The following is a 13,203-nucleotide window of genomic DNA, read 5'->3' as shown; positions in this document are numbered from 1 at the left end:
TAAAAGATAAAAAGGATGAATTCACCCTTGGCAGCAAAGCTTTTTCTTCCTTGGTGGATTTGTATTCAACCTCTATGAAACTTAATTACTACTGAATAAATCTGCAATTCTCCTATTTACCTTCATATTGATGAGCTATACAATTAAGATCTCTATTTGTGATGAGCGAGTGTACTCGTTGCTCGGGTGACCTCCGATTATTTATGACTGCTCGGAGATTTAGTTTTCATCATGGCAGCTGAAAGATTTACAGCTACTAGCCTGCTTGATTACATGTGGGGATTCCCTAGCAACCAGGTAACCCCCACATGTACTCAGCCTGGCTAGAAGCTGTAAATCATTCAGCTGAGGAGATGAAAACGAAATCTCTGAGCAGTCATAAATACTCGGAGGTCACCTGAGTGTGCTTGGGAAAACCCGAGCAAAGAGTACACTCGCTCATCACTAATCTCTATGCCTTGTACCCTTATATTTCCATTTATATAGTGCTGCTATCTGCTTGCATTATTTTTTTATCAATGGTTGAGAAGGAAAATACCTTGACTTGATAACAGTCTTGAGCTAATCTTCTCAAATTTGTTTAGAGCAGATTAGTTTGAATTGGCAGGCACAATCAATTTGGTCTGCATAAAACTTGGTTCCCAAAAATACATTTTTTTTAATGCTCTGAGATCGCTCCAGAGCCATAATAAATGGCTAGTAAGGGGTTGGTTAAAAAATAAATCTTGGACCCTCTATTCAACTGACCTGATGACACAGTTCCTCCTCTTTCTGTCTCTAGTCTTTAGAATGGTCTTTGAATCTTCACATGCACTGCACCTTACATGACTGCATGAGAGTGTCAGTTCCCCAAAGTTCATTCAAAGACTGATCTAAAGACCAGAGGAAGCTAGGGAAAGAGCTGCAGCTGCCAGACAAATGGGCCTAATACATGTGCGTATAACATTTTTAAAACATTTTTTAACCTCTTTCTGGCCCTCAAAAGAATATGTCAATTTGCTGGATTTGTGCAAATTGAATTCCTACAATTATGGAATTTGTGGAGTTCAAAATTTTCAACAAATTTAAAGTAAATATTTTGAGACTATAGTGGAAAACATTTACAGCTTATCAAAGAACTTTTTTGACACATTTATAATAACTAGTAATGAGCGAGTGTGCTCGTTACTCGGGTTTTCCGAGCTGCATGATTTGACAGTCTGAACACATGCAGTGTTTGTTTGGGAATCCCCACATATATTCAGGATGTCTAGCAGCTGGAAATCATGCAGCTGTGGGGACACAAGCACAATCTACAAGCATGCCCAAGATACTCGGAGATGCTCAGAAAACCCGAGTAACGAGCACACTCGCTCATCACTAATAATAACCCCTTCACCAACTTGCAATTTTCAGTGTTTGTGTTTTTGTTTCTTGCTCCCCTTCTTCCCAGAGAGAACTTTTTTTGTTTTTCTGTCAACATAGCCATAGGAGGAATTGTGTTTTGCAGGAAGAGTTGTAGTTTTGAATGACATCATTGATTTTATAGTGTACTGGAAAACAGGAAAAAAAATTCAAGTGCGGTGAAATTGCAAAAAAAGTGCAGTTCCACAATTGTTTTTTGCATTTTTTTATTTACCATATTCACTAAATGCTAAAACTGACCTGCCATTATGATTATCCAGGTCAGTACAATAATGCAGATACCATATATGCAGATAACATGTATAGGTTCTTTTTTATTTAAGTAGTGAAAAAAAATCCAAAGTTTGAAAGAAAAAAAAAGTCGCCATTTCCCGAGACCCTTAGCATCTCCATTTCTCACGATCTGAGGCTGGGTGAGAGTTTATGTTTTGTGCAGATGTTTTTCCTGATTCCATTTTGAGATAGATATGATGTTTTGATCACCTGTTATTGCAATGTTGCCACGACAAAAAAACTTAGTTCTGGAATTTTTATTTATTTTCTCGTTACGCTGTTTACCGATCGGATGAATTTACTTTATATTTTGAAAGATCGGACATTTTCGAATGAAACTATTCCAAATATGTGTATTTTCATTTCTTATTGTTTTATTTTGAATGTGGCAAAAAGGGGGTGATTTGAACTTTTTTTTTTTTAATATAGTTTAAAACATTTTTTTACTTTTTACTTATATCAATTGTCCCCTTAGAAGATTTGAAGCTGCGATTGTCTGATTGCCTGTGCTACACGCAGCAGTGTTTCAGCCCTGCTACATGTAGCATAAATTATGGTCTTCTGTGAATGCCAGATTCAGGCCAGCAGACATAGGAAATTTACAATGACAGGCACGAGGGTCTTCTGCAGACCCCCCCCCCCGGGCTGTCATGACAACCCATTGGCGCCTCCCGATGACGTGCCAGGGGTGCAGATGGGCATGTCTTATGATGCACTTCTAGCTCGCGCATTTAACTTGCTAACAGCAGTGAGTGGATCGCAGATCCACCCACGGCTGTTAGAGGCACATAGCTGATCAGATCAGTTGTCATGTGCAGAGAAAGATGCGGGCTTCAGCACCAGAGCACGCATAAAATGCTGGGAGATGACCTTGGACATACCTATATGTCCCAGGTCGTACAGGGGTTAATGAATTTATATAAATGAATTATATATGCAGTATTATTAGAAATGAACAAATCTGCAGAGATCAGAATACTGCTCAAATTTGTCAAGCAAATTTGACTCATAATTAAGTTTTTTAATGCAAATTGAATGTTTCTTATCATGCTCAATACAATTTAGAGACCCAAGAGTAATAAACATATGGCATAAAAAATAAAAGTTCATGTTCACAACGCTACTCACCTGTCCAACCACTACAGCCTACTCTCCAGTCAAATCTTCCATCCTAAACCGTGTAGGCCTCTGACATCACAGCACATGTGACTACCGTATACAAAGTTACAGCATGCAACATTTGAGGCTTAATCAGTATCTTGGGTGTCATATATCATAACGTCGTTACATAATGACATACTCCACAATGTCACGACATACGCTATAGTACTACAGTATATATACACTTTATATAACACTATGATGTCAGAGACCTACTCTGTGCTAGAAGCCCCAGCATAGGTTAAACAAGGTTGAAGAGTATTTTGCAAGACAAAAAGAAGAGACTGCATGGCATCAAAGACCAAATGTTGGCTGCGACACTGGGATAGGTGAGTGGCAAGGTGAGTATTATTTTTTCTTTAGCCCCTTATCTGACCCTATACAATTTAGGGAAATGGTGGCAAACTAGCTGACATTTTGTTGTTTCTACATAAATTCAGGAGAATCAAATTTTTTCTAAAAAATTTGATGTGAATTAAATTCACCTCGAACAAATTTGCTCATCTGTTTATATTTTGTTTAAAATAGATACTGTGTGCAAATTATTTATGGAGTGATTTGTCACAAGATAATATTATATATAAGCTAATTTTTTGACAGCTTTGGGGAACTTCCATACATATTTCCCAAAATGGAGGTGCAAATAATTGTCTGAGATGTGTGATAGGAAATAGCTGAAATAGATCATCTTGCTTGACATACAGTATGCCTCCTAGAGTCTTGTCCAGCCTACATCACATTGATCAGCCAGATATGTGCCATTTTTCCAAATTGGAAATTGAAACATTTTTTAATATCTTTAAATTAGTCACTGAATTATATGGATTTTCATGACACGGTTTGTTTTGAAATACATTGCCTGCAAGATAAAATAAAATCAATGTGCCATACTGTATGTGTGCATGAAAATAAAAGCTGACTTGTAGTACATATTAAGCTTAGTGAACAATTGATATATAACCAACAATCGTAACCATATATGTCCACTGGAATGATACTCCAAATGATATTGCATTATGATGTGGAGCCATCTGATACATGCAGCATGACGTTCGAATAAAATTGTATAAATTGTGCTAAGCAAAAATAATTCTTCCTTCATTATACTTTTTTCAAGCTTTTTTCTAAAACAAATGATATTAAAAAAAAATCCTTATCCCAAATGTATGAACTATTTTGAATATTTTATCAATATGGTAGATGATAACTGGACGAAACATGTCTAATTATTATGAATCTAAGGTTGCTTCCTAAATAAATACTACAGAACAGCTGTATGGATGTAAAACATTTCTCAATGAGTCATTAAAAAGTAACAATGTCTATGTTTGCTTCTAAAAGGAAAATGTTATTTTATCCTGACTTAAATAAAATGTTAATGTTTTACATAAATTGTATAAAACAGATTCCGTCACACTTAATTTAATGGGTTTACCCATTTATTTAATTTACCACCCAACCACAGCATAAGTAATGAGTGAATGAACTTAGTGTCCAACTGCTGGGACAACCACTGATCACCAGACTGGGGGTTCTCAAGTTTTTTGTGTGAATGGTGATGTAGTTTGTAAGTATAACCACGTCTTCATTCACACCCACAGGACTTATGGATTGTTCGATTATCTCTGTCAGTCCCATAGACCAACAGCAATCCTACATTATTCTTGTGCCTAGGTGATTAATATGCTTATGGGAAACCCCTTTAAAGAGATTATCCACTACTCAGGCACTGATGGCCTATCCTTAGGATGGGTCATCAATATCAGATCTGGTTCTAGAAATGAGTGCATCGATTAATAATAAATCAAAAGAGTTACACATTTTCAAAAAAATTGGGATTCTAATGAATCCAAAATTTTAATGATTCATTTTGCACATGTCCAAAAAAATGGAGGCTTATGCTTTGCCGGATTCTTTTAAGAGCCGTGAAGGCTCACCCATCACCTGGTCTTCTGGAACTCAACATAGTCATGTGGCACAATGCACTTTATTGATGTCAAAGATGTGTATTGTGCCTCACATGACTCTAAAGACAGGAGAGAATTAATGGGGGGCCGAGCTGGGAGTTACGGTGGCAGGACAGATGAGGGGAGAGCCCAGGAGAGGTGAGTATAATCTTTTAATATTTGTAACCTTTGGCCTCTCTTTATTATGCTTTGGGATCTGTAGAGACCTCAGAACATAATTAACGTAATTGTGGAATTTTTGATTTGGACCTACATTTAGTCAATCAGAATGAAATCTACAGGCTATTTAAAGTTAATTTTCCTGAAATTATTTTTGGGAGACTCACTCATCTCTATCTGTCACCCCTTGACAATCAGCTGTTAGTTGCTATGGTGGTTGCCAGATGTAAACAGAGTGGCTTTGTACATTGTGTAGTAGCCATTGGCGTTACAGCTCAGTTTCCACTCACTTTAATAAGAGCTAAGCCACAGTACTGGCATAGTTCACGGATCTATGTTGTTCCGGTTTTGTAGTCTGTTTACATTCAGCCAACTGAGCTCCCAACAACTGAATATGGAGGTGTCAGATATTGGACCTCCACCAATCTGATATTGATTCAGTCTTAAGGTGAGATCAGCAATATCTAAGATGCGGACAAAACCTTCAATGTAACTGTATATCAAAATAAATTACAAAATTCTAATATATACATAAAACTGTACATGTGTATCATGATGTATATTAGTAATATGTGTACTCTCTTTTTTCAGCATGGAAAGATGTTGCCTATAATTGTGCAGAGAAAACGTTTTCTTATTTAATGACATCCACATGACCTTACAACCATATTTCTATATTTTTTTAAAATAACATTAGAGCTATCATCAAAGTACAAAACAGAAATGGCATTGAGCTTTGTTGGTGCACAGCATGGTTTGGGGACATGTTCCGGAAACATGAGGTGTACCTACAATAAAAAATAAAACACATATTTTACATTGTATATTAATAATATAATAAAGCATCAAAAGAACAGAACAAGTCGGTTTCATCATTTCACCTTAGTCTGAGGTCTAGCTAACAAATGCAGTTACTGCATGCCACTTAGGGCCCGTTAAGACTGATATTATGCAGACTTAATTAGGAAGTTTTAGCGTAGGATGAGTCAAATTTATCAAGAGGCATCAACTAATTCATGAATTTGGTGAACCTTCTCAGTGGCGTGTCTCACCAGAAATGCTACTTCAGTCAAGGACAGTAATAGCATTTCTGGCATAAAATGTTATTCATGAATTTGATGGGTGGGATTACATGCCCCATCCCAACCTGGATCCTTTCAAACTCTTCCCATTTTGACGGAACTGACCAAAACTGGTGTGAAATAGTAGAGTGGCAAACTTTTTGTGCAACTTCAAGTTACTCAACAAAAAAATGCAACTTTTCAAAATGTTTATATCAGCTTTCTGATGACCTGGGGCATCTATCTCTCCTGTATTTTACTGAATGGATATTATTATTGAAGGGAGTAATAAGGAGGCATTATTATATAGGGCCTTCTGGAGATATTATTACATGATGGGTACTTTGGGGGCAATATTACTAGAAGGGAGATTTGGGACATTATTACTGCAGGGGGCACTCTGATAGCATTATTGCTGGATAGGACACTCTGGAAGCATTGAATGAATAGGTGAGAATGGTGGAGGAATTGTGAGAAGTAAAGTGTGTCTATGTTACACATTCCGCAGACAAAAATTGTTATGTTGGTTTAGGCTAGATGAAAAGGACAAGAAAAGTGAAAGACTCTATCAGAAAGATTGTCACCTGTAAGTCTATATATAACTGTCCTGTAATCTCTTACACTTTCTGCAGAACTGGTATTTGCCATCAAATGGTCATTGTATGGTAATAATATTGGTCTTATTTGGTGTATTTTAGTTAGAGACAGTTTTGTGCAGTTCAGCCTTTTTGGTAGGGTGCAATGTATATAAAGTCGTCACTGCCGTGATGTGGCAGTGGGCTTCATACAGTCTGATCAGAATGTTAAACTAAGAACCTCATGTTCAGTTATATATATTTTTGCCGAGAGGCATTAGACCATTGTATGATTTTTGGAGGTGCTGCCCTTCCTATTTTTTGAGCATTTTGCATTTTCTGCCCTTTTTTTTTATTCGGATGTGCACTTCTCCCATTTGACACAGGTGATATTAATTAGCAGGAGAATGCAAAGTAAGGGGTCTAGCTCATTTTTGCTCTCACTGAAGAGCTGGAGGAAGGTGAGTTTAATTACTCCTTTCATTTGGTGTGGGTGCTGTGTGGCGGCCATTGTTGCTGCAGTTTTGTGCTGGTGGGGCAGGGTGGGCTGGAGTCATGGGGACTCAGTCTTACAGCACGGGTGCTTTGAGGTGCCAGGCCATCTGCCCTGCTGGTGCATTGCCGCTGTGGCAGTGGTTGGCGCACGGCTCCGCTCCATTAGAGCGGTAGGACCCACTATCAGGTTTGGCGTGACGTAGCAGTGGGCTTCGTACAGTCTGATCAGAATGTTAAACTAAGAACCTCATGTTCAGTTATATATATTTTTGCCGAGAGGCATTAGATCATTGTATGATTTTTGGAGGTGCTGCCCTTCCTCTTTTTTGAGCATTTTGCATTTTCTGCCCTTTTTTTTATTCAGATGTGCACTTCTCCCATTTGACACAGGTGATATTAATTAGCAGGAGAATGCAAAGTAAGGGGTCTAGCCCATTTTTGCTCTCACTGAAGATCTGGAGGAAGGTGAGTTTAATTACTCCTTTCATTTGGTGTGGGTGCTGTGTGGCGGCCATTGTTGCTGCAGTTTTGTGCTGGTGGGGCAACGTGGGCTGGAGTCATGGGGACTCAGTTTTGCAGCACGGGTGCTGTGAGGTGCCAGGCCATCTGCCCTGCTGGTGCATTGCCGCTGTGGCAGTGGTTGGCGCACGGCTCCGCTCCATTAGGGCGGTAGGACCCACTATCAGGTTTGGCGTGACGTAGCAGTGGGCTTCATACAGTCTGATCAGAATGTTAAACTAAGAACCTCATGTTCAGTTATATATATTTTTGCCGAGAGGCATTAGATCATTGTAAGATTTTTGGAGGTGCTGTCCTTTCTCTTTTTTGAGCACAATGTATATAAAGGTATATAGTGATAGTGGCCTTTGTATAGCATATTTTGTTGTGTAACAGTATCATTTATTTACTATGCAGTGGTAATTGATAGTGTTCATGGTGTGTTGGAACCTTTTTTGGCCTAGTATAGTGGCACTGTTGGTAATAATGGTATTTATATAGTGTGATTTGTTTGTACAGTAGGTAATACTTTGTCCTGTTATATCAGCAACAGTGTTAACATATGCAGTATGTATATAATTAAAATGTATATATACATACAGGAGTTGGACAAAATAATGGAAACACCTAACATTTTGGCATCATAATCTTCGAACATGTGATAAACATGCAAACCGTGACATATGGTAATGTTTTGTAGTTGATTAATTGTGTTATGTGATATGTGTATGTAAATTAACTGTTTGTTTTGCATAATTGCAAGAACATTGATGAGAACCTGATACCAATGGCAGACCTCTCGGATTTTCAAAGAGGCCAAATTGTTGATGCTCGTATGGCAGGCGCTAGTGTAACAGAAAGTGCCCGAATGCTTGGCGTGTCAAGAGGTACTGTCTCCAAAGTAATGACCGCGTTTGAAAGAGAAGGAAAAATGTCTGCAGCAAAGCACAGGTCCGGCCGAAAGTCAAAGTTGACTGAGAGAGACCGTCAGACTCTAAAGTGAATTGTGAGAGGATCACAAGACCACGGCTCCGAAAATCACTGCTGAGCTCAATGAACACCTACAGAACCCAGTTTCCACGAAAACTGTTAGTCGGGAGCTGCACAAATCTGGATTCCATGGAAGAGCTGCAATTAAAAAACCGCTGCTCTCAATGACAAATCTTTCCAAGTGTTTAGAGTGTTGTAAAAACCTCCAGAATTGGTTCCTCGAGCAGTGGAAACATGTGATATTCTCAGACGAATCATCGTTTACCCTATTTCTGACCTCTGGCCGAGTATACGTTTGGAGACAGCCGAAAGAAGCATTCCATCCAGACTGCCTTCTCCGAACCGTAAAACATGGCGGAGGTTCTGTGATGATCTGGCGGGCTATTTCGTGGAGATCCGCCAGGCCAATGATATCCCTTCATGGAAGAATTAACAGCCGAGATTATTTAGGCATTTTGGGCGACCAGGTGCATCCAATAGTAGTGTAGCAGAGGGAGCTCTCGTCAAACTCAATTTGACAGGTGGACACGCCCCTATCAAAGTGTATCAAAGTGTGTAACCCCTCCCCCCTGCCAGCTGGCCTCCTTGTCTTCTAACAGCAGCTGTGTGGCAGCTCCCCCTCCCTTTTTATAAGGTTTAATATTATTTTCACTGTATTTGATACGGTGAATATTATCTCCGTAATTGTTTTATATTAGATATTAGAGTTTTATATTTATAGGGGAATTATAATGCGCGCATTATGTATGCGGGCATGTTACAACATGAATGTTATTCCCGGGGCATGTTACAACATGAGTGTTACCCCCGTAATTGATTTATATTAGAGTTTTATATTTATAGGTGCTTTATAATGGGCGCATTATGTGTGCGACCATATTACAACAATCGCAGGTATGAATCGTGGTGTTTTATACGTTTATAAAAAAGCAAAAGTCGGGGTATTGTAAAAGTAACCGATGATTAGATGTCTATGTAACACACTATCATCACTTTCTGAACACTTGTTAAAACTCAGAAACTCTGGCTCGAATGTATGTCATGCAGACACACACCTGTTTTGTTTTTTTTTTTTTCTGACTGGAGCCCCTGCAGCCTGTACACAGTACACTTCTTTCAAAATAAATATCAATAATGCAACGTACAAAATAAATAACACGTTGGTTATACAGCAACAAACGCCTTACAAAATAATGTGATTATTTATCCACTATAAGTTGTGGTTCATTATCATTGAACACAGTCTAACTGCAGAAACACTGGCTGTCTAGTTAACGGCCACACAACTGCTTGCATTTAAGTATGGAATACTGTCTCCTACTTAATTACCCTAACAGCTGGGATCCCTGTGCTTGGAAAATGACTGGATCACTGTGCTTGGAAAATGACCGCGTATGATTCAATCAATAATATAAAAATTCTTACAGAATATAAAAAGCAAAAACATTAAATATGTATGTACACATGCATGATTTAGCTTAAAAGTATTTGAACACTTGTAAAATCAGTGTTGCTATATCTTGCTAAACCCAGAAACTTTGGCTCGAATGTATGTCATGCAGACACACACCTGTTTTGTGTGAGTGATCGCAGGACTTGGGAAATGTTTGCATATGCTTCACACCGTTGTTTGTGGGGCTCCCCGCAGCTGTTTCTCTGGTACCCCCAAATAACAGCGCAAGCAGAGGATGGCTAAAAATAGCTTACTGTGTAAAGTAGAGCATGGTAGGTTTCCCACTAGTCGAGAAAACACAGAATTTGCTAGCAGCTGTCACACAAAAGCATCTGTCACCTTGAACGTCCTCTAAGAATTTAAACAACTAGTTAGATCAGTGAAGACAAGCGCAGTTTTGATTAAATTGATAATTGCAATTAGAACGCGGTAAATTTGAAAATGTTGACGAAATAATCGTGAGTGAAGACAAGTGCAGTTGGCCACTGCACATTTAGAGTGAAACAGCATATTTTTCAGCTTATAACGCAGTTTCTCATTTTCATGAGTTTTAAGAGGTCGTGTTATGTGTGATACGGGGGCTACATGCTCGTGTGGTTAATAGATAAAATACAGATATGATATGCCAATTCACCAACAGTGACCGGCTTACACATAACTCGACAATAATCAAGGGTAGATATACAATACAAGGCAATAGACTTTATTAAAGCATGTATCAGACAGGCGTGATATTTACTAAGGCGGCTGAAATGAATTTGCCTCTGTAATCAGAGCAGTGTATTTTATACACAGTGTTCACATATAGTGAATAGTGCTTCTATATGTATTTGTGCTGAGAGTGCATTCTGCAACCAGAGCAATACTGCTAGCTATCAGTGTGAAACTTTCAGACAAGTACAGTATATTCTGGACATATTATGTATAATTATTAGTTAATTGTTCACTAAAACGATCATTTCTGACAGAACAATGTCAAATTTTGACAAAGACAATTCAATAATATAAAAATTCTTACAGAATATAAAAAGCAAAAACATTAAATATGTATGTACACATGCATGATTTAGCTTAAAAGACATATTATGTATAATTATTAGTTAATTTTTCACTAAAATGACACAAAATTGTGTTTTATAATACACCATGCTGTTTATTCATTATATGTTGTATTAAATAGAGTCTAACTATCACATTACATGTCTTGCTGTACCAGTATGTATCAGACTGCAATGGCACATCACACTGCTTGCTGTAGTGACGGATTAAACTTGAAAATTTTGACAAAAACTATCCTATATTAATGTGCGTATTTTTATTACACTCACCCCCGGTCATATTATGTATAATTATTAGTTAATTGTTCACTAAAATGATAATTTCTGCCCGAACAGCGGGTTAAACTTGAAAATTTTGACAAAAACTATACTATATTATGGCCCGTATTTTTATTACACTCATCCCCAAATGAGCCAATGCTAATTTGATGACACAATTTTTATCATTTCAATACTATACATTAACTAAATGCTAGAGCTTATGTTACAGTATTTTATCTGTTTATTTTATAGCATTTTATCTGTTTATTTTATAGCATATTAGATTTTCACATTATTTGTAGCTGTTTGTGTGGCTGCCTCTGTAAGCCGTATTTTTCTGCCGACAGGCCATAAAGATGTGACCGTAGCCGCAGCTCGCTGAGCGTTACCACCGGACTCACTTCTCTTTGGAGGCTTCTGAATGTACACTATTCCCACCCACGGACAGTTTTCATTTAAAAATATGAATATTATTGAATATAATGTATTACCTATGTTACACTATTTTATTTTCCCAGTGTTACATTTGTTTTGCTGTCTGTTTTACCATTTCAATGCTATACATTAACTAAATGCTAGAGTTTCTGTAACAGAAACTAGGGACCAGTGTTTTGACAGGGTATAAAGCGGTTGTTTTATACATGACCGGTATATGAATATAAAAAGTAAAAATCATCACATGTACAATTAACATACACCATTACACTTCTTATAAAATAGAGTATATTATGTATATTCTGTGTTTCTGCCCGATTATTTGATTATTTGATTTATACCTCACTGTATGGGATTATTATGTATAGATATGAATATTACTGAATAGTCTCATATCTCCTCGGCCGTAATAGGCGCTAATGCTATAACATCCCACCTCTGCTTGCTGTCTCAGATCTCAACCACAGTAATAGAGTCTGGTGGTATAACCGGCCACATCAGTTTCTGTAAGGGGGAGCGGGGTGTGTTTCTACAGTATTATTCTGTTGTGAGCCAGAAGTCTGGGCACTATAACTGCTAACAGCTGCTAAGATTTTCTGTGGTGCAGATACAAGCACTCAACTTGCTAGCAGCTGTTAAAATGTATCTGTACTGACCACTAACTAGATGTCAGGTTGTGTGATATAGTTTAATTTGTTAATACAGTGAATATTATCCCAGTAATTGTTTTATATTAGATGTTTATATGATATATTAAGATTAGTCTTGCTTGACAAGCCCGTGTTCTGACATTTTCATAAACCTATAGTTTTAGCACCGCCACAGACACGTATATTATTCCATCATTCTTTAATTCAACATTATTTTATCACACATTAATCTCACAGATGTCTGTGCCGGCTATTTGCACACAACCATTTTGAAACCGTGTTTTGCTGACCTTAAACATTTGTATAACAGATGTGTTTCTCCTGATTTTTCTAGCGCAGCTCGCTGAGCGTTACCACTGCACTCATTTCTCTTTGCTGCTTCTGAATGTACAGTATTCCCAACCATGGACAGTTTTCCTTAAAAAATATGCGTATTATTGAATATAATGTTTTACATATGTTACAGTATTTTATTTTATTAATAGTTACTTTTAACTATTCTTTTAGAGTGTCTAGTAGATTTATATTCTTTGCCTGATATATTTCTACACAAAGCTTCAAACTATTTTGTAATTTATAATGTATCACAGTAGTTTCATACGAAGTTACATCTTAGGCCCCATTCAGACTATTGTAATATCTGTAGCTTAAAATAGAGCCAAATAGCTCGTTTCAAATCCGGACATACACCACTGATTTTAATGGGGTCTAAGGGGGTTCTATCAAGGTTTCCACATAATAGTTATGGAAAGAATAATGCTAC

At 37.6% G+C, this 13,203-nt stretch overlaps 1 protein-coding gene across 1 annotated transcript in view; it reads right to left on the bottom strand.

The window, feature by feature from the left end:
* Positions 1-325: 325 nt before the first annotated feature.
* Positions 326-13,203, bottom strand: part of BMP5 (bone morphogenetic protein 5) — a 450,166-nt gene continuing 437,288 nt past the window's right edge. The window contains exon 7 of the mRNA XM_077290010.1: positions 326-5,752. Within this exon, the coding sequence (XP_077146125.1) occupies positions 5,603-5,752 (150 nt within the window). The 3' untranslated portion in view covers positions 326-5,602. The remainder of the gene's footprint in view (positions 5,753-13,203) is intronic.

The sequence above is a fragment of the Ranitomeya variabilis genome, chromosome 2 (genome assembly GCF_051348905.1).
Source record: "Ranitomeya variabilis isolate aRanVar5 chromosome 2, aRanVar5.hap1, whole genome shotgun sequence".
NCBI classification, from domain to species: Eukaryota; Metazoa; Chordata; class Amphibia; order Anura; family Dendrobatidae; genus Ranitomeya; species Ranitomeya variabilis.
The sequence above is the reverse complement of the archived record's forward strand: the minus strand, read 5'-3'. Positions and strand labels throughout refer to the sequence as shown.